This window comes from Pundamilia nyererei, unplaced genomic scaffold (genome assembly GCF_000239375.1).
Source record: "Pundamilia nyererei isolate P.nyererei 1_Seehausen unplaced genomic scaffold, PunNye1.0 scaffold00110, whole genome shotgun sequence".
NCBI lineage: Eukaryota > Metazoa > Chordata > Actinopteri > Cichliformes > Cichlidae > Pundamilia > Pundamilia nyererei.
In genome coordinates this window covers 1,800,458-1,826,950 of record NW_005187511.1, presented here as the reverse complement: position 1 = coordinate 1,826,950, position 26,493 = coordinate 1,800,458, and the positions used below count along the sequence as shown (strand labels likewise).

Sequence of the window (26,493 nt, the reverse complement as noted above, 5' to 3'; positions counted from 1 at the left end):
TCTTTTTGTTGAACATAATGTAAATGCCTCAAAAAATCAGGAACTGCGACATAAAACTGGCAGAACCTCTGTTTGGTTTTTCTGCTGCTTTCCTTGGAGACAGCTAGATTTCGGACTGGACGACTTGCTTCTCCAAAGTACAGATTACATTTTGTGTCATCTTTCACAGATCCAGGCAGAGAGCAAGTGATGAAAACATATTCTCCATCATAATGCTGAACGCTCATCTGTGGTGTTTGACCTACATGAAGATCAATGCAGTATCGTTAGATATCAGTCACATATTCTGCATGTTTTACCAGTACAAAAACAAGGACAGCAGTGATAATCACAACTGTCCTACTATAACACTCAGTCATCATATTTTACAACTGACAACAACAGCATTTACAACATTTTTCGATCCCCTGAAATTTCTTTTAACACCACATGGAGGCTGAAATGTATTTTACATGTATTCGACGAATCAGTAAAATTTGACATTCAGCCTTCTCAGATGATGCGTGAGAAACACATGTTGAACTGGTTAAATATCAGCTGGACCATCACGTCATGTCTGTTAATATGAACAGACAGAAAGGTGTAACTGAAATCCATCATAATTTTATCATAACAGGTTTTTATATGAAATACAAACAGTGATTCTGTATCAGGTTTTTGTATCTGCAAATTTAGTTCAGTGTAGTAGGCCAGATGTTTATAACCAAAGACCTGCAAAGTAATAACTGACAACAACTGTAACAATTAACTTTAACATACTCTCCTAAACATGAAGCACTGTCCACCAGATTCCTGCCAAATGTAATTATATGATAAATGATCTAATAACAGGAAGAAGAGTCTCTTACTTTGTATGGTGATGGAGGATGTGTCACTGTGCAGTGAAGGAGAATTCACAGCTCCATATTTCACAGTGTAAAAGCATCTGACTTTGACCTCAGCAGGTGATCTCTGATGTGACATAAACAGCAGTTCAGTTCCTGTCAGTGTCTGTAGACACGAGTTGCCTTTGTTACTTTGTTGCTCCCCAGTATAAAAATAACAGTGATGAACTGAGGCAGATGCTGGTGGCTGACAGTGTAATGTGACTGAGTCAGTCTCTGAGATCACTGATGTGCTCACTGTCAGTGTTGGTGGAAGGAGAGCTGAAAGATTAGAGGGAAATACGTGTATCAAATATCTAAAAGGTTATTATGACAACACACTTTGTTGTAAACAAACAAAGTGTTGAAAACTTTGTTCGGTTATTTGCAGACTGTATCAGTTCATATGATGCTAAAAGAACAGTTTGAAATTAAAACTGTAAATTGCAGACTGACCTTGGACTTGATACTCATGAGAGGAAACTGTCAGAAATAACATGTCTAACAAGGGAAATACATGCATGTGTTAATAACAGGATAATAACACATATGTAACATTTAAACAATTGAACTGTTAAAGTTTGAGTTAGTTCTTGCTCACAGTCTGTATAAATGCAGATTTAATCCAACAAGAACAATAGTTTCTCAATAAACTAACAACCATAGAATCACCAGCCATGAAAAATGTAGGTAATTTGCAAAGATGACCCTGAGTTCATTTATGGTGAAATCTACAGAGAGTTAACTTACTCATGAGGATGGCAAACAGCAGGTGTCCAGCCATGATGAAGCTGAATACTGCAACAGCCAAACTGAACAGACTGATTGTCATTTTGCAGAACTTGTTCAAACTAAAAAAGACAGGAAGCAACAGCACTGAACAACAGCCAAAGGCCACAATGATGTAGCTTTCGAAAGTACCCGTACATGTTTTACTGAGAAACAAAGAACCACAGCAGAGGGGTGAAAAGAGGCTAATGAGAAGAGCACATTTGAGCATCATTTACTTTGAATTTGTGTGGGTTAAAGGCCTCACTATCTGCACACATGCATCACTTGCATTTATTTTCAAAGCACTGCAACACATGAAGTATTCACAAGTTAGTTCATAAGACAGTAAAGCGCACATTTTAGCTTTTGTATCTGCTGTTACCTGATAAACCTGTTACCTGATATTCTGCCTCTTTACTGAGCAGTCTAAATGTTTTCTTGCTTCATATATAGATTCATTCAAAGTTTCAGTGATGAGAGGTCAAATCAAATTTCGTTCCTGCCCTTTAGCTCTATTAAATAAATGTATTTATGACAACACTGAAGTCACTATGATGGTTTTTACTGAAATAGAAATTTTTAACACCTCTACAACACATCATATACATCTGCTTTTGATACAGACAAATGTGCGCACTAAACAACAGCTGAAACGATGTTCAACATTCTCAAAAGTGGGACTCAGCTTTTTCAGAGGGAGAACGATACATTCAGAAAGTGCCGCATTCACTGGAAACACTACATCCAGATGAACAGAATCAACATTTGGAGATTTTCTTACCTGAATAATTGAGTATGCATAAAGATGTTCAACATTGCACTATCAGACTAAGTTTAATTACATCTGCACTCTCGGATAATACTGAAATAATGTTACAATCATGACTACAGACCATGATCGACATGATTTTTTTTACCAACTTGCAACCCAGAGACAATAACAGAGCGCTCTACATATCCAACATTTAAGACATTTCAATCAATGGCTCATTGCAAATCATCAGCCTCTTTTTTAAGTAATGTCTGCTTGATATGTTATTTGTGTTTCTTCTGTTGTATGTCTGTAGACACATGAATGCATGGAGACTATATTCATATGAAGGTGGAGGAGAAAAGATGCAAAATGGAGCCCACTACATTGTATCTTTTAGGGTTACTGGAGCTGTTGTTTCTCTATGAAATAGACAAAATAGAAATAAAGTCGCATAATGTAATGGTGCATGCTGCATGCAAATTCAATAAATGGATGAAGAACTAATATTAAATGCACGAGTGGTTAATTCATTTTCCCAAGGGACCACATGGGAAATTGGGACTGTTGTGAAGGGCTGCATCAATAAGCTGGACTCAGTTCTGTTTAATACTAATGTTATCCGATTATAAGCTTACCACAAGAGTCCTAGTGTCCTGTGTGGCCCCAGAGGAAAATTCATAAAACATACTCTGAGTGGAAAACCCATCATGTCACCACTACATTGTGTTTTCAGAGGAGCCGCGGCTGAGTTTCTGAAGTCCTCAATATAAACATATCAAAGCCATTTTTTGTTTGTAGGCATTTCAAGACCCAAGGCTGAACTCAAGCATGAACTCATCCTCACCTACGCAAACATTTTTACACTCATCACAAGTCTGCCTCTGTAGTCACTGAGCAATCTAAATTTGATTTTGCTTCATATGTAAATTAGATACAAAGTTTCAGTGATGAGTTGTGAGTACGAATTTAGTTCCTGTCCTTTTTCTCTGGGAGGTAATTTTATCTATGAGAACACGGAAGCCACTAAGGCGGTTATTACTAAAGTAAAGATCATTTTCGCATGTCTACAATGTGTGACACGCATCTGCTTTTGACACAGACACAAGTGTGCACACTGAGATAGCAAACAATAGTTGTTCAACATTGTGCTTTCAGTCTAAATTTGATGAATTCTGCATTGAGCATTGATATTGTTTCTTAATCAGTTTTGCACCCTCAGATAATATTGAGATAATATTAACAACATGACCGGAGAACTTCAGTAATAAAGCTAAACAGCAACAAAAATAGGAAGCATCTCAAACACTGGCTGATAGCAAGCAGGTGTGTGACCACCCAGAACTCATTTATGTATTTATTTTTGTTGTATATCTTTATGTCTTTGTTCATTTTAATGTTTTATGTGACCTGGCCTGGGACTACAGATATAAATGATCAGTTTTGTTATAACCTGGCATCTTTTAATTTTGGCATACTGATGTACATCAACATGCAATTATCCAGTTAGATAAAGAAAAACATTTCATTTAATCAATTTTTGTGGCATTTCAACTCATATTAAAAGGCAAATTACTAACAATACTCAATACTTCAGAGTATTGTACTTCTGTATCTACAGCCAGGATAAAAGTGTAATGATGTTGGAATACATTATCCTTATTAAACTTCTTATTATTCATTTAACTCACGTTAAATACTTTTTAGAATATTTTATTTAGCTTGAAATTATGTCTGGGGAATTTTCTCCTACCTCTGTGATGTCCTGCCTCCATCCAGCCTAGACTGTAGCTTTGAACTGCTTATAGCTAAAGGAAAATTCTCTGTGTAATGCATTTGCACCAACTACAAAAGAAAATACAAAAACACAATGTGAATAAAGCACGTGAAATTTTAGAAACCTGTCAACAACTTGTTTAGAACTAAAAATGATTAAATTCACATCTCAAAAGCTAATTTTGAGCATAACATTTAACCACCTAAAACAGTTTATTTTACTATTACAAATATCATCATAAAGAGGTGCAAAAGGTTGCATAAAGTGCCAAATACAGTCAGCAAAGATATGCATATGATAAAGTGCGTTTCAGTCCCTGGGTAGGTTGTCTCTTGGTAATAAATCCGTGTTTTTTAAATATTATTCCCAAAATCTCGATCAGCCGATTAAAGCATACGTCACTGTCGTCACACCGTCGAGTTTAATCAGTAGGCCTATTTAACATTGATCCGACATTTATTTAGGTCTGAGATTTCAGTCTCAGCCACAAAGACGATTCAAATAAAAAGGCAGCGTTGTTTTAATGTCGCCTTGCTATCTGTGCATTTGAAGCACTGCTTGGGTGTTTTGACTCCGGATGAGGTGACAGGATTCAGTGATAACACATTAAGTTGGATGAATCCGCGGTGGCTTTCAAATCCTAATTTACCACACCTGGTGCGATGCGGTTCACCTGGTCTCATTATACCGGAAACAACTGCATAAAAACGGAGACAGTTGCCAAATAAAAGGAGAGTACGCATATTTTAAGACTTTAGCTTGTCTGCCTTTATTGTGTCCTGTTTTTAAAATTAGATTTTTAGTGAAATGCCTCCCAAAAGGCCACCAGCAAACTCCACTGAGCTGTTCGATTCATCCACAAGCGAAGCGTCGGTGGATGAGAAGCCGGAAAAGAAATCGGGTATGTGCGCAAAAGGCGAAAATCTTTAAGATGGAACGAACTTTAAAAAATTATATGTAAATTTACTCTGCGTAGATGCTGCGCCTCATCCATCCACGGCGATCATGGTGAAAGAAGCACTTCAAGCGTTGGACTCGCGCAAAGGGGTTTCATCCCAGGCGATACTGAAGTATATCACCGAAAAATATCCGTCGGTGGATTTGGCGAGGCTGAAGACTTTAGTTCGCAAAAACCTGACGAAGGGAGTGGAAAATGGGACGCTGGTGAAGCCTGGAAACTCCAGCGCGACAACGGCCACGAGGAGATTTAGGGTAAGAGGTTACATCTGCAGCTGCGTTCAAACGAAGAGTTCAAATGTCAGTTACGGGTTTCGTCTTTATTAAGCTTGCACCGAAGACTAAACCAAAAGCCGAAAACGCAGAGCCCAGTGTGAAGAAGTCTCCAAAAGCAGCCAAGGATGGAGCCAAGAAGCCCAGGAAAGCGGGTATGAATGACCGTTAAACCTCGAGTGAGCAGTAATTTAAGCTGTTACTTTGTGTCAACTCGTCATTTCTTACAGGTGCCACAAAGAAGAAAGACGCTGCAAATGAACAAACAAAGTCCAAAGAGGTGAGCGGGCGCAAGTTTGGCTTTAGATGAGAAGTTGGGAAGTGACTCTTCATGTATTTAAGAATGTGGATGAAGCTCATGGTAGTTTACATCTATATTCATGGTCAGAATGTTACTTTTGCAGAACTATAAATTTCAACAAAATGTGCAGCCTCACTGGAGGAAAAATCCTGGAAAAAAATCCCAAATTGCACAACTTAAGCATTTATTTTAAGCCAGATGTAGCAAATTTGATGTATTTTATTTACATGTGACTTTATTTGGAGTGTTTGATCATTTGTCAGATTCATCTTAAAGTGAATTTTCTGGCAATTGCGTTACAATTCAGGCTTTAAGGGGTTAATGGCTTGGTAAAGTGTCCTGAACATGTCAGTTTTCGTAGGATCTCTTATTTGTCTGGTAAAGTAGTTTATATTCTCTCCAGGGTTCATAAAATTCTGACATTCAATCTACTGCTGTCTCCTAAATTCCCCTTTTGCCTTTTAGGACTCAAAGCCTCCCAAAAAGTTGAAGGATGAAGAGGCTTCTACATCAAAGGTTGCTCCAGCAAAGAAGCCAAAGGCTAAAAAAGCTAAACCGACTGGGGATGGTGAGGAAACTGCTGACTCAACCAAGACTAAAGCAAAGAAAACTAAGGAGTCAAAGCCTGGAAAGGCCAAGGTTGCCAAAGCGGACAGTAAAGTGGCTTCTAAATCAAGCGGAAAACGAGGGACAAAGTCTGAAGATTGAACTTGTAATTCTAGACTGTTTTTATATCGTTTTTCAAATAAATCTAAATTTTTAGCTCGAGTGCATTTGAGTATATTCTAATTACCTTTAATACTAGACTATACAATAACTAACCCCAAGCATTGCAAATGTATTGAATCTGGCGCCTAATTTACTTCAGACCTTCTGCATTTGTGCTACTGGAGGTCTAACATGTCCTACAATGAAAGAAACTTGACCGATTTTTTTTTTTTTTTGCAATTGTGAGTTTATGACGGCAAGTCTATAATGCTGTGTAACCTGGTTTCAAAATAAAAAGTTGTTCATCTGCAAACATTCTGAACTTAACGTTCAGGTGGCAGCTTTTCTGAGTGAACCATATTTGCACAAGTCTCAGCAGACAATTGTGTAAATGAGCTGACCTAGTGGGCTCTTCACCAAACTGAGTCACTGTTTCTATAAATTGGTGCATGTCCCTGACTATGTTGACCATCCTCAGCTGTAGATTCATGTCCTGTAAACAAAGGATTCATTCCTGTTTAACTCGGACTTCACTGTATGGGCTATTGCGTTCTGTAGTAAGACACATGCACTAGATTTAAGTTTCCATACACTGCAGTAATAAAGATGACGGAGTGGTGTCTGCATTTGATAGGTTTGTAGCTTGAACCTATTCACTGGAACGTTGAAGACGATATAATTCGCAGCAAAAAGTAAAACATCAGGCACCAAAGTTTTTTGGTTTACTTTTGTATGAGAGGGAGACCTGCCTAGAGCCAAGTGTCGTCCCACTACTTGACCTCCATCAGACTCTCAGCCAGGCTCCCCATAGCACTCCTTTTATTGTGGTTACATGAATATGCATAGGGTCATTAACATATAGCATCTTACATAGGTATACATGTGAACAAAGAATACTGTGTGTGTGTGGTCAGAGTGTGACCCCATAAACGACTTCCTTGTTCATCTAAACAAAAAGCACTTAGACTAGAACAGACGTAGCTATGTTAATCCTACCATAAAACAATAAGAGAAGGTACGACCTCTCTCGTGCTCCCAGGATGTGGGTGTGCATTCTAGTGTGGAATACACACCAAGCCTTTGCAGCCTGTTAAAGATCACAGTCCTATCACTACACAATTGATTATACACCTCTAAGCATATATGGTTAAATATTTCTAAGCATAAATGACAATCAACAATACAAAACCTAACAGCATTCATTTTATTTGTTTCCAAGATGTTAATTGCAGAAGGGTAACTGGTGGTACTCTAAAATAACATCCCAGTGCCTCCACAGGAAAGACAAAAGGACCAGAAAAAGCAGCATGCAAAGCATTAGAAGGGCTGTCTTGAAAAATGGGGCCACCCAGCTGCTCACTGTGGACATCAGCACCAAAAGCACAGTTATAAAGGCTAGCGATACATCGATTAGTTTTTCAAGTACTGTCTGTGCAGTGGTATTGGCCCATGTCTCTGGATGCCCTGCATCCTCTTCTTTCTGCTGCTGCTGCTCCAGCTTGAACTGGCGTCTCTCACAAGCCTCCAGCACCTCCTGCAGGCCAGAGACAGAATTGAAGTTTTCTACTGCCCAAGGAGAAGTACAGTTACAAAGCCAGCGCTAAAGATGCCAGGCCCTTATAGTGGTTAAAAAGGGCCTGGCATCTTTTTGGCCCTGTCAGAATCTGTTTTTGGAGTTTTTTTTCTGAGGTGGAATAGTAAAGAGTAAATCTGGATTTTTTTTTTTTTTATTTTGTACAGAAAGGAAGAATCAGCACATCAGTTACATACTGGAACAACTTCTCTTGACATGGGAAAATATTATTTGAAACTTGCATAAAAATCTTGTGTTGCATCAGAAGACCGATCAGCACTCTTCTCTGCTGTGGCAGCTAACTCTTTTTTCAAGTTCCAAACGTCATTCTGATACTGTTCTGTCAAGTCAATGAATCGCTCTTCTAGAGATTCCCTTCTGCAAAACACAACGCTACATAAAAACAGCAGATGGTTTCAGCCTACACAGCTGTATAGAGTAATATAGTACCTGTTCTGTAGGTCTTTAAGGTCCTCAAAGAGCAAAGAGTAGTCTCGTTGGTGACTCGCATTTAAGTTTTTAAAGTGTTCTTCAAGTTGGCTGTGGCTTTCCTGAAGCTTACCGACGTACTTCAGTACATCATCAAAGGCCTCGCTGTGGTCACAGGTACACTGCCTTGAGCTACTGTATAAGATATTGAAAGAGACATTTTAGTCAGATTTTGCACCACAGTTGCTGAATAATTGGACTGAAAGAAGATGTAGAGGCCTCCTGATTGTTACTAGCGGTATTTGGATAACAGCGTGCTTTCCAGATGACGGCTGTAACCTGAAAATTGGTCTGCCTCAAAGTGGGTCTCTGTCTACATATATAAGCATGCTTTTTCCACTTACAGTAAAAAGCAATGAGCAGTGTGTCCTTACTGATAAAATCTGTCTTTTACTGCTGTTTAAAATAATAAAACAATTTCTTTAAAAAAAAAAAAAGTGAGACTAAATTAAAGTCTTTAAATTCAATGGGTTTTTTTGCATTAGGACAAAAATTCATTTAAAACGATTTATAAGCACTCATTTTAGTGTGGTGTCTGCTTATAATCTATCTATGCTTTATTTAAAAAGTCCATTATGTCACTGTTAAGTTGTGCTGATAAAATGGGAACTAACCTATTACAAAAATGACTGAGAGAATAAAAATTCACCCAGAACTCCAAACCATCATCACAGTCGATCAGCATCACGCCAGGGCATGAGTAAATGTTGTATTAAATGTCATTTCTAGAGTGCATGAAACATCCAACAGTTGTAAATGTTAATATGCAATCACCAGCCATTTTATTAGGTACACTTTTCTAGTAATGGGTTGGACCACTTTGGGCTAAATTCTTCATGGCATAGATTCAGCACAGTGTTGGAAACATTGTGTGAGGTTATCATGTCAACATGGACCAAAAACTCTGAGCAGTTTCAGCTGTATGTTTATGATGGGAATCTCAAGTTCCTAAATAACCTTTCTCCTCCATTCTGATGCACTGTTTGAACTTCAGGAGCAGGACTTGAACATGTCAACATGCTTACATTGTTAAATTTGCTGCCATGTGATTGGCTGAGTAAATGTTTGCTGTGACCCTAGTGTAAATCAGTATTCTCGAAGATATTTTTATTTATTACATTTCAAGAAACACCTGGGCTTATACAGACCACAGAGGATATGTTAGGGCCCTAGCTGGGCCTCCTGATACTGCCCTTGTGTGGGCGTGGTGTTTTTCTCCGCCTCCTCCTCTCTTGCTCCACCCCTCTGTCTCTCTCTTGCTCTTCTCTCGCCCCAGGACACAGCTGCTGCTCATTGGACTCATTTACCACCTGGGCCCAGTCAGCAATCACCTCTCTGAGTTCATATAAGCTGGGGATGAGCTGTGAGCAGGGTGGGGTGTTCTTGGTGTGGAGTTGTGGGAATAGTATAGCTGCTTTATGTGAGTAGTGTGGGCTGCTGCTAGTGATAGGGTGAGCTTGTGGGCCCCTGGAAGTGCCTCCTCGGTGTGGAGTTTTTGTTTGGTTGTTGTGTTCTTTGTTATTGCAACCTTTTTTCCTTTTTCCAAGTGTTATTGGTAAAACGGCGTTGCCGGCTCTTTATGTTAAGATTATCTATAATAAAGACTATTTTATTTACTAAAAACACCTCTGTTTTCCTTTCATTCTGTTCTGGACTCATTTGTTACTGGTCCCCTCACTCGCATGCCTAGACCCTTTCGGGGGGACGTAACAGGATAGAAACAAAGTAACGGTCCTATCACGCTAGTATCGATCCGATACCAGCGTTGGTATCGGTATTATCTGCCCGCCTCTCACCGGGAGCTTTCATCCCTTAGGCTGCTGCTGCTGTACCCCGTGTGTGTGGCCTGCAGACTTACACCCAACACACAGTACACGGCGATAAAGATCCCTACCTCACACTTGAACATCATTTTTGATGACTGTGCAGTTCTTCCTGGTTATATTGGTCGCTTCATGCTCACCTGGCTTCAAGTGACATCGTGGAGTCGTAGTCGGGTGTCAGTGACCTCTCAGGCGTTGATATGTTGAGACACATTTGTCACCTTTAAAAAAATAAAAAAATAAATAAATCCAACTACTTTGCATGTGTTAAAGTTTAGCGGAATCGAAGCGATAAATGTTGTAAACAGTAAAACGACGTTGGTGCCCAACGTTCATGTTGCGTAACAACATGTAAAACTGTCAGAAACAGAAACGTTCACGCTGATTCAGGTTTGTGAATGTCGTAAACGATCTGCTATCCGGTGTTTCAGGTTCAGTAAGTTTTCTACAGTTAAATAAAATCTGTGGTAGTTCAATAAAAGAAGTTGTTTTGCTGGGTGTAGCTAAAGGTCTGAAGAAGGAGGCAGTTCCCAGCTCAATTTCACCTTCATCCGCGGGGAACAGAGAAAAAAAAAGTTTTTAAAACGACAGCAGATTTAATGGATTGTGTGGAGCATCTGTTGGCTTTGACGTTTTTTGTTTTTCTGTACACTCTCGACCCTTTTATGAGACGATGAGAAAGGTTAACATTTAATTGTTGATATGATCTTCATTGCAAATATCTTAGCCAATCACATGGCAGCACCTCACTGCATTTAGGCATGTAGACAGGCTCCATATGAGCTGCTGAAGCTCAAACTGACTTTGAACGTAGCATGATTGCATGTGCCAGAATTATTTCAGATACTGCTGATCTGCTGGGATTTTTCCAAACTACAGCAGCAGCAGACCACACCGGTGAGGAAACTAGAAACTGAGGCTACAACTCCACACAAAATGTGACAATAGAAGATTTAAAAATGTTGCCGGGTCTGATGAGTCTCAACTTCTGCTGCAACACTCAGATGATCAGGTCAGAATTGGTCTTAAACAACATGAAAGCATGGCTCTATTCTGCTTCGTATCTACGGGTCTGGGTGGGGATGGCGTAGTGGTGTAGGCAGGGGTGTCAAATGGGCCGGGGACACATCAGAGGCTCTAATCTGGCCTACTGGCCCACTTTGTAAAATGTGAAGAAAGGTATAGATTTTGGACTTTTAACTGCATTTTCACGTTTTAGACTCAGACTTCCTCCATGGCCTCTCATACTACATCAATCTACCTAAGTAGCAGATAAGCATTTAAATAACAGAACATTTCCTGCATTTTTCACTATCTAAAATAGAACTTTCTTTTTTTCTATAGAGGGTCTACAGAAAAAAAACGTTTTTTCATTACTGGGCAATAAGCTAACAGCTTTCTGTAATTTTACACATCTATGTGTTACAGTTTAAGCCCAGAGAGCCATGCTGACAGATTTCTTCCATTTATTACGGAATCTATTTTTTTTTTTTAGAAGAACTGAGATGCTCTGTCGAAGCTGCACTTCTGTTTTCTTCTTCTAAGATATGTGAATCATTCCATGTGTGGTTAAACTTCTTTACACTGGCAGAAGGAGAATTTCACCGATCCAGCCTACAGAGGGTCAAACACAGCTCTCTGTGGCCCACGATGTAAACAGAGTCTGACATCCCTGGTGCACGGGACATAGGGATAGCACACTGACAGCCCCCTTAGTGCAGGCTGATCACTGTTGCCTACCTGAGTAATGTTGCTGACCATGCCCATCTTCTCATGTCAAAAAGGTCAAATCACCTGAAACCAGTTTGTTGATCATGCCAGCGAGCAAACGTTTTTGTGTTTTTTACCTTCGTATTATTTTGACTATAACCCTCTTTAATGTTAAAGGTGTATGACTCCATAAAACAGATTTTTATAGACAACCAAGGATGGAGAGAAGTTAGACTTTCAAGCTCAGTTTTTAAACAGCAAATTTATTTATCTTTAATTAAAAAATAAAAAACAAGAAAAACCCAACTAAAAGTATTACTATTTCATTGTCACTAATAGAAACAGTACGGAAGCACTGAGTCTTTGAGCACTTTAACCGCTCTTCAAGTATGTTAAATGAGTTCATAGATGATTCCTCTGCAGTGGAAAAACCACCAGGATAGTAGGGTCCGGTTTGCATGATTGCAACTCCAAGCACAAAATTTCATAATAGTAATATCCTGGCTGTGCCGTTACCAGTGTTACTGACTTCACACATCCAGTAAGAAACAAGAGCCCACATGTGTCTGACCCAGAGCAATGTAGCTGATGTGCAAGCACCCCGTTCTTTAGAGTGTAGTGAGCAGAGAGAAGAAGTGTTGGTCATAAAAGCTGAAATCTGAAAAGATAGAGCAAAGAGGGGAAAAAAAGCAGACGGAAAAGAAACTGAATCACAAGACCAGAAAAAAAAAAGTACAAAAAAGAGAGCGTGGGCGACTATGACTGCAGAACACTGTAGGCTCATTACAGTTAAAAAGAACATAAAAATCCATCAATCGGCTGTATTAAAAATAGCAGTAACTCCAAAACAATACCACTTGAATCAGTTGAAAAGTAATAAAACTCTGAATAATATTTTCTTCTGTGGGGAAACAATGAAAAGTTTTCCCACATGTAAACAAATTCACTCAGAAGAGAGAAATCAAGTGTGCAGTTCTCTCAGCCCGCTCCTTCAACTATGCCCCGTTCACCCTTTTACAGTATGCTCGTGCCACAATTGCACCAGATATAGAAAGTCCATATCAAACATCCAGCCTTTTCTCTCCGTATCCACTTTTATTCTCCTCGAAACGTATTTCATAGAGCAGTAAAGTGACAGACAGCTTTGTAATCCTCCTGAGTGTTTTGAGAAGCTGCTGGAAAAAGGAGGACTGCTGAGATTCATCTTCCCACATGGGCCAGTGTCATTCCTTTATTATCGCTTTCACACCTCCGGTCCCTTCATGTTTAAATTACTTAAATGCACCTTCTCCAGGCTGGTCATCTGGGGTGCAGAAGAAAGCGATGCATATACTCTGAAATGGCATCCCAGTGCCTCCAGAGGATGGCGAGGATAATTACGAGGAGCAACGTAGAAAGCGTGCGGCTGCGGGTTTTCATCAGGGGCACGACGCAGTTAGCCACTGTGGACACAAACACCAAAAGGACTGCCATCACAGCTAGCAGCACATTGATTAGTTTTCCAAGAAGAGTCCGCGCTGTGGCATTCTCCAAGCCCTCCAGCTGCACCACCTGCTGTTGCTGCTGCTGCAGCTCCATTTTGGAAATGCGTGTCTGACAAGCCTCCAGAGCCTCCTGCAGGTGAGAGACAAAAGAGTCGGTGACAGAGCTCTAATAAGGAAGCACACGTGTTCTGTTCATCCAAGCGAGGCTTACCTGTATGTCTCTCGCTCGTTCATAAGACTGATAGGCGATCTTCTCCTCCATGCTCGCCAGTTCTTGTTTCAAGTTCAAAATTTCATTCTGGTGCAGTTCTGTCAAGTCATTCAGTTGTTCTTCTAAACGTTCACACCTGCAAAGCAGCACATTTCACAAAATGGTACAAGTCCTACATAAACAGACTATACTGCAGAGCACATGACAAATCTACCTGTATCGTTCCTCTTGCAGCCCTTCCATGATCATAGTGTAGTCCCGCTGATAGTGGGCTTTTAAATTTTCAAAGGACTCCTCGAGTCGACCTTGGTTTTCCCGAAGCTCTTGGATCTCGTGGAGTATAGCATCAAAGCCTGAGGCTTGTGCATGATCAAGGGTGTTGCCCTTAGAGCTGGGGGGGCCTCCTGGGGCACCAGGGGTGCTGTTTGCTCCTGCAGAACCAGAAGTAGCACTAGAGCAGTCATCATCACTGGGATACTTTGGGCTGGATGGTAAGGCCCCTGTTCCAAGTGCCCTTGCTCCCCCAGGACCAATGCCCTCATCTCCTTGGGTTTCATCGAGAGAGTCCTTCAGAGCTGCGATGTTATCAGCGCTGCCAAACTTGTTACGGATGATGTTAGCTATTTCTTTCGGCTTGGACACCACGGCTCCAGCTGCAGAATGAGTTGCTTGAGAGAAGCTGGAGAGGCCTCCTGTTACCTGTAGTGAAACAGGATCAAGTCAATACTCAAGAATGCTTTTGTGATATACTGTAAAAAAGCTCTGGCTACATTAAACACCAAGTGTATCGAGACAGTTTGCAGAGCGCACACACTTTTAATTGGCACATCTGCAGATCTGTGCATGACTGGGTCAATCACAAATTAAACAACATTTTGAACTTTTACTGGTATGTTTTCAAGTTGAGGTGAGAGGTGATAAACCCTATCCTAACTGACACTGGTTAGAAGATAAGAGTACACCTGAACAGTTCAGCAGTCCAGATAATCACAGATAAATCTGTGGATGTATTTTGAATTATCCATTAACCCATTAATTGGCTGTGACCAAGGAACCTCACACGACCACAGGAAAAATGCAGACTCCGCACAACAATTTAATAAAAAAAAAAAGTAAAAAAACTGAAGACTAGTCCATTTTTTTTACTTCTGCGCCTCTAATCTACATGGCTGATTTGTACAACTGCACTGACACTTCCAATGGCATCATCAAAAATGGCTAAACCAGGTGAAGTGATGCAGCAGATACTCAGCAAATGGTCGGTGAAGCCACAGATTAAGATTGTATGATGTTTGTTATCAAGTAAACTGAAGGAAAAAGGCGACAAATATGTTACTGCAACACTATCAGATGGAGAACTTGAGGATTGATTCCACCAGAAAAATAACTAGTCTGTTATTCATGTTTATGCATTTCAGTCTTAACATTGAGCATTGTCCTCCGTGTGACCTGGGAGCTGCTCTGAGAAAATTCACAAAGGTTTAACATAAATAATTAGTATGGAAGGTAAACGGTAACCACTACCACTGTACTCCTCTATATCGAGTCACATATTTGATCAGTTATTCAACAGAGTTCTGCTTTTCAAGAAAGTCAACAGTGAGAAGAACGACTGGCAGTATGTGCAGTATTTACATGCAGTGATGTATTTCAGGTAAATGCCACAGCACCTTGCAAGAGAGCAGAATGCAGAGGTTTGTCTTATTTGGTTGAGATAATATGAATTTTAGTGTTCTGTTGTCAGGGCACTTTTTTAAGGCATGAGTGCACTACAGGAGAACGACTTGGACAGGATGATTTCAAAGCTTTGGCGAGCTATGAAAAAAAATTACCTAAAACTTTAAATGACGCTTAAAGAAAACACAAAAGCAAAAAAACACAGACCTTGGCTCCGACGTCCTTCAGGCCCTGATGCATGTCTCGGAAAACGTCTTTGGGCTGGCGAGGGATGCCGTTGTGCTCCACCTCTCGAAGCTTCCGGTGGTAGTGCTCAAGCTTCCTCTGCAGCTGCTGGATAGTCTGAGCCGACTTTTGGTTCTTCTTCTCGAACACCTGTTTGATGCGTGCACTCTGCTGTTTGTCAGCATTATTGGCGAGTTTCAGGTATTCGGCCACATTGTCGTCACGTGCAGTTTGTTCTATCTTGATTTGTTCTGTGAGCTTGAGGATCTTCTGCTGCAGTTGGGCAATGGCCTGCTTGGTACGCTGGGGGTCTGGGGTACTGTCAACCACGTCATATCCATCTGCGCCGTATGGGAGGGCATTGGGTGATATGGCAGGGCCTGATGCATCGTAACGATCAAGCTGTTCAAGAAAAGTGGAAAGAGGAAAGTATTTAACCACTTAAAACATAATCAAAACATTTAAATCACTGTGCCATAGTTAAAACTAACCTCCTCGTTTCATATATTGTGCTAAACGGATGTGTTTTATCAGTTTAGTAAGTCCTGCACTGAAAGTGTAAAAGTACCAACTACTGCACAATTTGTATAAATGGCAACATCGTTTTTGATACATTTCTCTAATGTCTCTGGATCACACCATTTGTGTCCAATTCAAAATGACAAACTGCTTCTGCTGGGCCAATTTTGCAGTTTTAATCATCCTATAAACGCTGAGTAACCTGTGAATCGCTCCTTTTAAACTCAAGGTTTAATTTGCAAAGATTTGCAACACTAATCAGCACTAACTGAAGGTATACAAATGACTATTTTCACCTACTCATACACACACGTTTGCACCCTTCAGAGTGATCTGTAACTACATATTCACAACAGCAGAGGGCACCTGTCAACAAAATTCCACCTTAACTGTCACTGCCCAGCTCCAAATCCAGAAGGTACAAGTAGAATAAAATAGATAAACAGAAGGAAAGAAAAATCATTCAAAAGGCAGCAAGTCAACTAATTTTTGTGGTGCTGCTATGACAGCAATTTAAATGTTCCCCTGTGATGTGCTTTAGTTACAAAGTCCAGGACAAGTAACCCGACTCCACAAACGAACACCCTCACCCTGAGGCCGCGGGAGAGAGAAACATTAAATCTGAAACAGAAAATCAACAAACACGAGAGCCAACACCCATGACTGAAAACACGACTGCAGCCAACTAAATGACGTAAACCCAAAAAGGTGATGCAAGGTTATGCTATCTAATAACCTGCAAAACAGGAAGATTACTTCAAATTCCAACTGCAGGGTTGAATATACTTGAAACGACAAGGGTGAGTCGTAGAGCAGCTACATAATAATGTAACATCTTCTACAAAGCTCGTGTTTTATGTGTGATTGTGACCCTATTCCTATAATCACAATAATCTTCTGTAACAGCATAAATAAAGTTTTTATATTTAGAAATCATGAAATTTTCCTCCTACATGATTTCTGAATCAGTGATCCTGACTGGTGTCGGTTTGTATCCGGCTAAACAAACACATTCAACACACCTGCCGACTATAAAGGTAAAGGACTGCAAGGCTGATGGATGTGATGTTTGACCACATGCAAAAACTAGCTTTAAATTTACAATTTGTTTATATAAACTTGTGCATCTCAAACTGAAAACTCATCCATTAATTTTTAGTGTCTACTTCTTCTAAAAGTAAACAACAAAGAGATTGAGAGACTTTTTTTACTGTCAGCCATAAGCGGACTTTAGCTGAGAGCTGCTGATTACAAGTTACTGGTCCAAAGGTTGTTTTGGGGGGTTTTGCCGAATAATCAATTTAAGAGAGTTTCCCGCCATTGTGAGGTCATGCAGTCTTTCATAACTGTACTTAAATGTCAAACAAACAAGTTTTGAGTTTGTTTAGCCCTGCAAGCCCGCTCTGACCTGAAGTACACTCAGACAGCAAAAGCTAAATTTAGAAAGGCTTAAAGCACATAGTGACCAAACACTCAAAGGCAATCTCTGACCTTCCACCGCTGACAGCTCATCTCCCCATTCAGCAGCTCATCCCTGCGCATCTAAAGCATTAATGGCCTCTTAACAAGTTTGTCCAACTCATTTAGTTTTGACATTCCTGCACACAAATTAGTGCGCCAGTCAGTTTGTGTTTATTTTTAAAATGTAACTGTTTATTTTTAAATAAGCCAAACAAATTAATCCTGAGTGCAAAGCCTTAGTATTGCACCTTGATTCTGAAGGTTTAGACCTCATCTCTATATACAGTATAATGATGTCAGGATTTGCAGTGAGAGTTGTACTTCACATCCTGTGCTTTCACAGTACACTGCACATATTTGTATGTGGTTAGAGGTGAGTGTCATTCTGACTTCTGGAACTACAATTTCCATCCGTGAATCAGGAAATGTCTCATTTTCGAATTAGAAACTAAGTATAAGTAAAGACTCTTGTTCTATTTTTGTCTTTCGACATTACAGTTTGGAAAACAAGCATTTTGACAAGTAATACTACATTAACTGGAGGCAGATCCTGAACCAGCTATAACACACTATTACTGACATTAAACACTTTTATTTACTGGCAAGTTTCAGTTCAGACTTTTTAGGGCAAACACGCCAGATTTTACAACAAGAATCAAAACTAAGACTCTCACCTTGTCGGGCTCTTCAGTGGAGTGGTAACCAGAGGTCAGCAGCATGTCAGCCAAGGCTGGGCTGCTGGGTGTGTCTGTGGTCGAAGAGGAGCGTGGGCGTCCAGCCTGCAACAGGGCTTCATGGGTGCTGCGCCGGTGGATCTGTGGGCTACCTTTCTGGGGAGGGTCCCCAGTGCCGCCCGCCTTGCTGCGGCGGCTCTGCAGGCTGGTGCCTCGCTTTATCATTGGTGGACCTCGGATCTGCTGCAGGACACGGCTCAGAGCTGCAGGAGGGGCGGAAGTGGCAGGGGTGTCAGAATCCAAAGGGAGGGCCAAGGAGGCGGGGGTGTCCCCTACTTCTGACCCTACGTCAGCGGGTTCGGAGGGAGGGGCGCTTGCGCAGGACGAGGCGGAGTCATGCGGGGAAACGGAGGAGCGTCGGCGCTGTGGCTGGAAGAATTGCTTCAGGCCATGGCCCAACGCTCCCATGTTCTCCAGGGCATTATGGGTGATTTTGGACAAGCCGTGCTCTGACTCCGACGCCCTCCTGCCGAGCTCTGGCTCCGCTCGCCCTCCTGCGTCCGGCTCCTCTGGACTCTGCTCACTACTACCCTGATCCATCTGAGACCTCCAGTTTCACAGTGAGGGTCCTGCTCGGGGTGTGAAGGAGACTAGCTACGCCCCGTCGACACCCCGCCCTCTGAGAGGCAGGTTGAAAGCAGGGAAGCAGAGGGGATGGCGCTCAGTTGGGCCTTTTGAGTGGGCATGCATCTGTGGCTTGGCTCAATGTCATGCTTGTCTACCACAAAAGGAAAATAAAATGTATTATGACATGCAGCAGTGAGTGAGGAACATAATAAGCAGCAGAAGAATAGGAAACAATACTAAGCAACAAAAACCTGGGTTGGCACAGACATGACCTTTTTTTTTTTTGCAGTCAACATGATTCTTAGTTAACGTTTGTTCACAATCTGGATAAATACAGTAGGTACCCATTTCGGTTCGTGCTGGGCAGATGTACTGGACGTGCTGGTATACCAGTCGTAATTTTTAGCGTGATATTAATTTTTTAAAATGCCACTGTTTCAGTAAAAAGACAAAACACCCACTGTGGCTCATCAAGGGGTTTAAAATGTGTTATAATATTCAGACGGGACCTGTGGTGACTGAGCAGCCTTCCTCCTCACAGTTATTATCAATGAGGCACTTGTTCTCGTTGTCCAAAAACACAGACATGCGTGTTAATCTATCGTGTTATTCTTATTTGGTGAGATGGCAAATACAGCAAATGGTTCAAAACACTGAACAACTGAATAATTAAAACTTATATTTATTGTTCTTGTATTTGTTCATCGTTTTGAGATCTGCAACTAAACTTCATATATATAATTTGCAATAATTTGTGTTATAAAACTAATTCCCAAATGCTATTTACATTTAGATGCTGGTGCACTAGGTAGTGTCATCCAGATTGGTTAACACATCCTGGATGCTATGATTATTCAATTAAGATATGATGTAAAAAGCCATATAAGGCAAATATTATTAACCTACAACTAAAGCTACGTTTCCCTGCTTCCTTGTCAAAAGGGTTCGTCACAGCAGGCAGCGCCGCATGTTTGATTTGGCACAGCTTTACACCGTTTGCCCTTCCTGACTCAACCAAAAAAGGAATTTGTGTCTCCAGCTGGAATTGAACAGGTGACCTTTTGTGAATGTGAATGTGTAAACCACTACACTGTGATTAATAATCTGCAACTAATCTGTGAATCATTTACTATTTCTCACATTAACAGCTGAATGGAATGTAATTACAGCTAACCAGGTAGAATAACAGTGTGTGATAGCTGCAAGGGCAATCTGCCACTGGTCAGAGGACGAGAAAATACTAAACTGGAGACGCATCAAAGTAACTTGTGACCAAGAGAGACTGTGAATGTTCTATTTGGATATTTGGTGTTTTAAAAATAAAATTGACAAGTTTGCTGGAATTTGTGCTCATGCAGCTCCTCTGTGTTCAGTAAGGCAAAGCAAACTTGTTATTCGAGGGCTTTTCCTGATGACAGCAGAGCATGTGCCACAAAACTTGGAAGAGTAAGTTTGAATGGAGGCTGTGGCAAAGCTGCACATAACTACACTTCCATAGAAACATTAATGCAACACAAAGGGGCATTATATGTAACCTAAAAGCACAATCAGCACCCTGTTAAGGATCAACTCTGTTTAAGTATTTTATTTTTGCAAAGAGATCCTAAAAGTAGATTACTCACATGATATGTAAGGGGAAAAACACCAGAATCACCACCAGAAAGCTATACTGCGTGTTTCGTGTCATGACTGTGTCAACCCAGTAAAGCAAAAACATAAAATCTACAAAATAAACAAGTACAGTTTCTGAAATGCTCATATCTGATATACTGCACATGTGCAGATAGTGTCCATTCTTTATTTTTGCTCTTATGTATAAAATCATTGAATTATTACATTTCAGAAAGTGTTCCTTACAGAACTAAATAATCAACGTAACTGAGGATGTTCAGATGCTAACAAAGAGACCACAACAAACTAAACGTAAAATAAACATAAATGAAGATCTAAATGGAGAGTGACTACAATCTATTTCTCAACTGAGTAAGGTCCTCCACGATCCACAGCGGCCTCCCCACTTTGCTTCTCATTTCATGAGAAGGCTACATCCTGTAATATAGAGGGCCACTCCAAGTGCTCGGCTTTTAAATGTCAGTTTGTGCTGAACACAGCTCTTTGGGTTTATCAACATGAAACAACAGAGTGAGGATGAGAGCAATAGAGAAGGTTAGATAGTTTGTAAGAGAGCTTACCATCAGCCCAGCCTCTCCTCTTCTGACTCACGAATCAGGACTGGCTAAATGAAGCAGAAGCACAGACAAAATAAAAAACATAAATTACAATATTCAAATAACAAGAAAAAGAGAAAAACAGTGGACTGATGGATATGTAAACCAGCACTGCAATAAACAACTTATCAGCATCCAACATGTTGCCCACCGGAAAGCGTCAACAGCCTAGTGGACCTTTGGTTAAAACCTTTAGTCGCTGACACTAAGTTTATGTTTAATACGCATTGTTACTGTTGAATAACAACTACTAGATATACACTACAACAGCAAGACAAGACAACAGCTCATGAATATGAAAACATGAATGCAGCTTAGAACTGCTCCAAGGAGCTGTCACTGCACAGCTCATCTGCAACACATACGAGATGGGGGGATGTAAGCCTGAGAGATTCCTACTTAAACACTTTTCAAATCATTTGTCCTACAAGCTCCAAACCAAACAGCAGAGTTAGCGCTACACAGTCTTCTTTGTTTGAATTCATGGGCTTGTTTTGACAAGAATTAAACTCAATTATTTTTAAGTACAATTTTCAAGCATGCTGATTTCTTATATCACTAACAGGCAATTTAACTGGTCTCAAGCCGTGCTTCTGCATGCTTCAAGTATGTGAGATCGCGGCCTGTCCCTAATCAGAGTGCTTATGGACAGCAGAGGATTACCAATTAGAGGGTTTGATGTTTTCTAAATCAAATATTCACTTGCTACGTTACGCCTTTAATACATCTTTCAAAGCATGATAACCAAGGGAACATTACAGTCGACGCTGCATGTCACTGATGCGGTTTATTTTGCAGCAGTAACTTTATGATGAGCGGTCAGACAGTCTGTTTTGCGAGACACAATGTACCGTCTGTTTCATTGAGCCATAAAGAAAACATCCAAGGCTTAAAGTGATTGAGGACGAGCTACTTTGCAGACAAACAGAAAAATGATCCTTTGAGTCAGCACAGCTATGTATGTATCATTTAACAAGTCAGCAGAGCAAACCGGCCCAGAAAACCCTTTGAAATGCTCCATTAGTGACACTGTGACTCATTGCATGCTGGTCCAGCTTTTAGACCTGCAGCATCTGAGAAGAAAGCTCATTGTTCAAGAGTAGGTGGTGGTGAACAGTTCAGTAACGAAAGGAAGCTCCTTAACCGCTTCTTGCAGAAACAACACATTAAAACGCTGCTATTTAGTTTTAAACCAGTATCTTGGTTCACTCCTGTTGTTGCTCTTGGTTTTCGTATCTGCTGCTTCAGCTCAGAGGAGCTACCTGCTCATAGAGGTATTGAATACTATATTTATCTAAATAACAACATATCCAACAGATTAAAGCATAAATTTCATCTGATATGAGAAACAGAAGCTCTTTGACCACACATTATTACTCTGAATCGCTTACAAGACTCGTGTGAAGACAAATATTCAACACAGATGTGAGACAACGTCCTACATCTACAATAAAAGTACAAAGGCATCTGAGTCCTCCAGGCTGTGGGCAAAGTGTTCTCTTTGAAGTGGGTCAGCCAACATTCGCCCATCACTCTGTGTACATACATTGCTGCATGGGCACATCATCTACATGAGGTGCGTTTTCACTGCAGGAACTAGCGGCAGGCACGAGGCAGCTCGAGGATGAATGAAACCACAACAGAGGGAACATCGTTCCACTTCTCCTAAATTAGCGTTTTTCAGGAAAGAAAAGGTAGTTAATTGACTTTAGAGAGTTTAAACCAATGCTGCTATGATTCAATTTTTAACCACTGAAACCAGCTGTTGTTGTTTCAACCAGTTGTTGTTTCAAGGTGCCCTGAAACGACCCACAAGTTCCTACACCAGAAATATGCAAGCAGCGTTCCTGTTTGGAGCATGTCAGCAAGTCCTTTTGGAGCTGTGTCTTACTAGTATAAAAGACACAGCTCCTGGATGCACTGGTACGCATCTTCAGTGATGTATCCTGGGGTCATCAGGTGTTTCGGGTCTCACAACATCATACACCCTCGCCCAGGCGACCCAGCCGGGGGTGATCAGGCCCCAACTTGCATACCAGTAGCTACCCACGGATCAGCCCTCTTGATCCACAGCCACCTTGTGGCTTTCTCTGCCGCTTCACTCACAGCCTGGATGGCCCTCTTCTTGGCTGCCCCAGCCACGCCCAGCCGGCCTAGGACTTTGCAGAGTGATCATCCGGCAAAGCCCCTACAACCCACTTGTATGGGCTCATAGAAAGTCTTCCAGCCCCTTCCCCTGCACTCCTGCACTAGTTCCTGGTACTTTACTCGTTTCCTTTCATTGGCCTCCTCGATCCACTCTTCCCAGGGCACTGGGAGTTCCAGCATGATCATCTGTTTTGAGGCCTCAGAAATACTCTTGAATACTCTTATTCACACTCATTACCATAAACTAGGTTGAATGCATTAGTTTATTCCTTAATTTAACTGGGGATAGAGATAGATAAGTGAAAAGATCCAACAATGTCAATCCTGACAAAAAGGGCATTCATTGCAGCAGGAGTGTACTTGATGATAAGACGTACCTTCAAATGTGGTCATGTGCAATAGATCTATTCTATTGCCACAGAAAAAGACTCAGTAATCCAGGCAAGTATCCAGCACTGCTTCCTCTGGGTACGTTTTTCCAAATTAAAACTGGCAGAAGAGCTGTCAAACTTCAGTCAACTGTTTCCGTGGACATTTAGAAAGATCACATGCTGCAAAGAAAAAGAAGAACAAGAAAAACAAGCATTAAAAAGAGACGCAAAAGTGTGTACTAATGTGCGGTAATAATCAAGCAGTTACATAATCTGTATTATTAAGACCACAAGCAGCCATCCTCCTGCACTAAAAGTAGAGTCAATATTTGGCACCAATAATTAATTCTAACAATCTTATAAAGCAAAGCTGTAATAGGGTGTTCTTGCAGTGCTGCTGAAATTGATGTATGAGGATTTAAATTAAAAACCACAAGGATTGCCCCTAACAGCACACACAACAAACCAAGGCCATTTAATATCCGATATTCAATCCACAACAAATGGTTACAGCCATCCCCCCTATGTCAGGAAGCTCATACAACTCGTTGGATGGCAGAATGAAAACATGTAGTTTAATTTTGTAGAGCGCAGGGCCCCCGCCCCCCTGAGGACTTTTAGCTTAATTAACTGTGTAATGTTAATTAATAGTGCTGCATAGCCCAGAGGGATTATGTGCTGGACAGGTTTACGGAGGCAAATCTACAATAAAATAATGCGACACTGACACAGATGTAAACATCGCTGTCTGTAAGAATAATCTGCCACAATCAAAGCACAAGGAGTGAAAAGGATCTGTGCCTACTAATAAAAAAAGTCTCCTTTAAATATACTACAGCACCAAAATGATCCTGTCAAGACAAAAAGGCTCAGCTAAATGTATTTATAGCACTGACACTTACTTCAGTTCGCTTCAATGAAGTTAAGAGAGTTAAATCAAACTGTACTGTGCTAATGTTTTTTTCATTTTCTCAACCAGAGAGGTGGTTGAGTACGTTTAAGCTCTACCATGAATTAATGATGGTCCCCGGCATGTTTCTGTTGTTTTTGTTCGTGTTACTGTTATTGATTGATTCATATCACCTGAACAACTCCTCTCTGCACTCATTCTTTGTGAAATAAAGGACGGTAGGAAAAGAAAACACCCTGACAAAACCACGTAAGCCGCCCGTCGTTTACCCATCACCACACAGCCCCGGCTAGGTAATTACATTACTCGAGGGGTTACAGGTGCATTCGGTGTCATTACATGTGAGGTAACTGTAGTAACGCCTGTACTTAAAAATTGAAAAGGAGACGCTGTGATAAACTAAATTATGTATGTACATACTTGTCTGTATGAGTGCCGTTATTGAGTTACTGCAAATAGTCCGAGCCCAGCGGTTTAACATTAGCCAGAGATAAGAAGAGGATGGAATTAGCAGCTCGCTAGCTTATATTCGTGGGTCCGGGCTTTAAAAAAACTACTGTTGGACATTTTCACAAAACAATCGTGAAATCTACGGCTTTACTTCAGAGTGGTACAAACCGTTGTGCCAGCTAAAGTCAGAAAACATCGCTTTCCCCGAATTGAAGGCTTGGCTTCTCCACTGGTGGCTAACCGGGCAAGCTAACGTAAAGGAGCCGGAGGGCGTTTATTTCACTCCACGGTGCACACCGGTGTTGGTGTTAAGCGGAGCGAGGTCATGCTTAAAATTCATGATAACAGCACATATCGCAGTGTCAAAACCCTGCCCACATCACACCGGAGCTCACGTGAAGCTCTTTAAAATGCAGTCAATGTTTTACAAACTACATACAGAAGCCGAAACTCTTTAAAGCCAGTTTGTGTTGTTTTTGTGTTGTCAGGAGACCTGATTGATTTAACAGTGTGTGTATCCTGCAAAGAACAGAGTGTAGGCTAGCATCACCTCTCACTGCTGCCACGCCTTGTAATGTGGCTTCATATTAAAGTTCACCCAACATCCCTGATTTGAATGTATAAACCAGAAGATGACCGCTGTGTAAGGTGACAGGTGTTTATGACTGGCTCTCCAGTGATAGCAGCAGTTCTGCAGGAGTTCCCCGTTTTCAACAAAACAAAGCGTTAATACACATTTAGTAGCTGTTTATTACATTACATGGCTATTAATGTCATTATTACAGGTTATTCTAGAGCCTCGTCATACACTTACACCCACAAACACAAACTGAAACACAACTTCTTCCCAGAAGCTGTAGCACTGCTGAACTCTGTCACTAACTTATGTATATCTATATCTTGTAAACTTTCCCTTTCACTTGCTGCTATCCTTCTGTCTCAGATCACCCGTGACGTTCATCTCCACCCTGCCTACACACGTCTTCTTTATCTGTCTTGTGCACTTTCAGGTGCTTTGGATGGATGACCTCAGGTATTTACATTAACACCTTCACTATCTCTACTCCTTGCATGTCACCGTTCCACCTGCCTTGCTCTCATTCACACACTGTATTCTGTCTCGCGTCTACTGACTTTCATTCCTCTTCAGAGCATACCTCCAGCTCTCCAGGCTCCCTGCTCTCACTACAGATCACAGTGTCATCTGCAAATATTATAGTCCATGGAGACTCCTGCCTGACCTCGCCTGTCAACCTGTCCAACACCACCACAAACAAGAAGGGACTCTGAGCCGACCCCTGGTGTAATCCTAACCCCACTTTGAACTTACCGCACACCTCACAACTGACTCACTGTCCTCGAACATGTCCTGCACCACACTCACATACTTCTGCGCCACTCATGACTTCCTCATGCAGTACCACGGTTCCTCTCTTGACACCCTCTCATACACTTTATCTAGCTCTGCACACTCCACAAACATACATACATACATACATACATATATATATA

At 41.0% G+C, this 26,493-nt stretch overlaps 4 protein-coding genes across 8 annotated transcripts in view; 1 reads left to right on the top strand and 3 right to left on the bottom strand.

The window, feature by feature from the left end:
• LOC102192817 (uncharacterized) overlaps positions 1 to 4,224 on the bottom strand; it is a 6,243-nt gene extending 2,019 nt beyond the window's left edge. The window contains exons 1-5 of the mRNA XM_005741511.1: positions 4,139 to 4,224; positions 1,614 to 1,661; positions 1,320 to 1,364; positions 849 to 1,145; positions 28 to 241 (exon numbers count right to left, since the gene is read on the bottom strand). Of these exons, the coding sequence (XP_005741568.1) occupies positions 28 to 241; positions 849 to 1,145; positions 1,320 to 1,364; positions 1,614 to 1,661; positions 4,139 to 4,160 (626 nt within the window). The 5' untranslated portion in view covers positions 4,161 to 4,224. The remainder of the gene's footprint in view (positions 1 to 27; positions 242 to 848; positions 1,146 to 1,319; positions 1,365 to 1,613; positions 1,662 to 4,138) is intronic.
• A 604-nt stretch (positions 4,225 to 4,828) lies between these two features.
• On the top strand, positions 4,829 to 6,462 carry h1m (linker histone H1M). The gene is made up of 5 exons (XM_005741481.2): positions 4,829 to 5,063; positions 5,139 to 5,374; positions 5,448 to 5,547; positions 5,623 to 5,672; positions 6,159 to 6,462. Exons 1-5 carry the CDS (start codon positions 4,970 to 4,972, stop codon positions 6,399 to 6,401), a joined length of 723 nt encoding a protein of 240 aa, XP_005741538.1. The 5' UTR covers positions 4,829 to 4,969; the 3' UTR covers positions 6,402 to 6,462.
• A 1,112-nt stretch (positions 6,463 to 7,574) lies between these two features.
• On the bottom strand, positions 7,575 to 10,666 carry LOC102209005 (transmembrane and coiled-coil domains protein 1-like). Its single transcript, XM_005741480.2, has 4 exons — positions 10,427 to 10,666; positions 8,425 to 8,598; positions 8,217 to 8,352; positions 7,575 to 7,935 (listed from the first exon to the last, which is right to left on the bottom strand). Exons 1-4 carry the CDS (start codon positions 10,498 to 10,500, stop codon positions 7,624 to 7,626), a joined length of 696 nt encoding a protein of 231 aa, XP_005741537.1. The 5' UTR covers positions 10,501 to 10,666; the 3' UTR covers positions 7,575 to 7,623.
• Positions 10,667 to 13,201: 2,535 nt separating this feature from the next.
• tmcc1b (transmembrane and coiled-coil domain family 1b) overlaps positions 13,202 to 26,493 on the bottom strand; it is a 14,935-nt gene continuing 1,643 nt past the window's right edge. The window contains exons 2-9 of one of the 5 annotated variants that reach the window (XM_005741478.2): positions 23,628 to 23,801; positions 21,067 to 21,110; positions 20,855 to 20,987; positions 18,248 to 19,025; positions 15,576 to 15,995; positions 13,906 to 14,390; positions 13,692 to 13,827; positions 13,202 to 13,610 (exon numbers count right to left, since the gene is read on the bottom strand). In XM_005741478.2, the coding sequence (XP_005741535.1) occupies positions 13,296 to 13,610; positions 13,692 to 13,827; positions 13,906 to 14,390; positions 15,576 to 15,995; positions 18,248 to 18,847 (1,956 nt within the window). In that variant the 5' untranslated portion in view covers positions 18,848 to 19,025; positions 20,855 to 20,987; positions 21,067 to 21,110; positions 23,628 to 23,801 and the 3' untranslated portion in view covers positions 13,202 to 13,295. Of the gene's footprint in view, positions 13,611 to 13,691; positions 13,828 to 13,905; positions 14,391 to 15,575; positions 15,996 to 17,603; positions 17,739 to 18,247; positions 19,026 to 20,854; positions 20,988 to 21,066; positions 21,111 to 23,627; positions 23,802 to 24,951; positions 25,021 to 25,149; positions 25,301 to 26,493 lie in introns of those variants that run through there. The other 4 variants (XM_005741476.1, XM_005741477.2, XM_005741475.2 and 1 more) reach the window with 4 other exon arrangements.

What these genes read in the sequence shown, in the direction of transcription:
- LOC102209005 (XM_005741480.2), bottom strand. Translation starts at nt 10,500, where the DNA reads ATGTGTCTCAACATATCAACGCCTGAGAGGTCACTGACACCCGACTAC. An exon ending in CTTAAAGACCTACAGAACAG is followed by an intron (nt 8,353 to 8,424) that starts GTACTATATTAC and finishes TGTGTTTTGCAG; the next exon opens with AAGGGAATCTCTAGAAGAGC. An exon ending in ATGCAACACAAGATTTTTAT is followed by an intron (nt 7,936 to 8,216) that starts GCAAGTTTCAAA and finishes TCTGGCCTGCAG; the next exon opens with GAGGTGCTGGAGGCTTGTGA.
- h1m (XM_005741481.2), top strand. Translation starts at nt 4,970, where the DNA reads ATGCCTCCCAAAAGGCCACCAGCAAACTCCACTGAGCTGTTCGATTCA. An exon ending in CGGCCACGAGGAGATTTAGG is followed by an intron (nt 5,375 to 5,447) that starts GTAAGAGGTTAC and finishes GTCTTTATTAAG; the next exon opens with CTTGCACCGAAGACTAAACC. An exon ending in CAAGAAGCCCAGGAAAGCGG is followed by an intron (nt 5,548 to 5,622) that starts GTATGAATGACC and finishes CATTTCTTACAG; the next exon opens with GTGCCACAAAGAAGAAAGAC.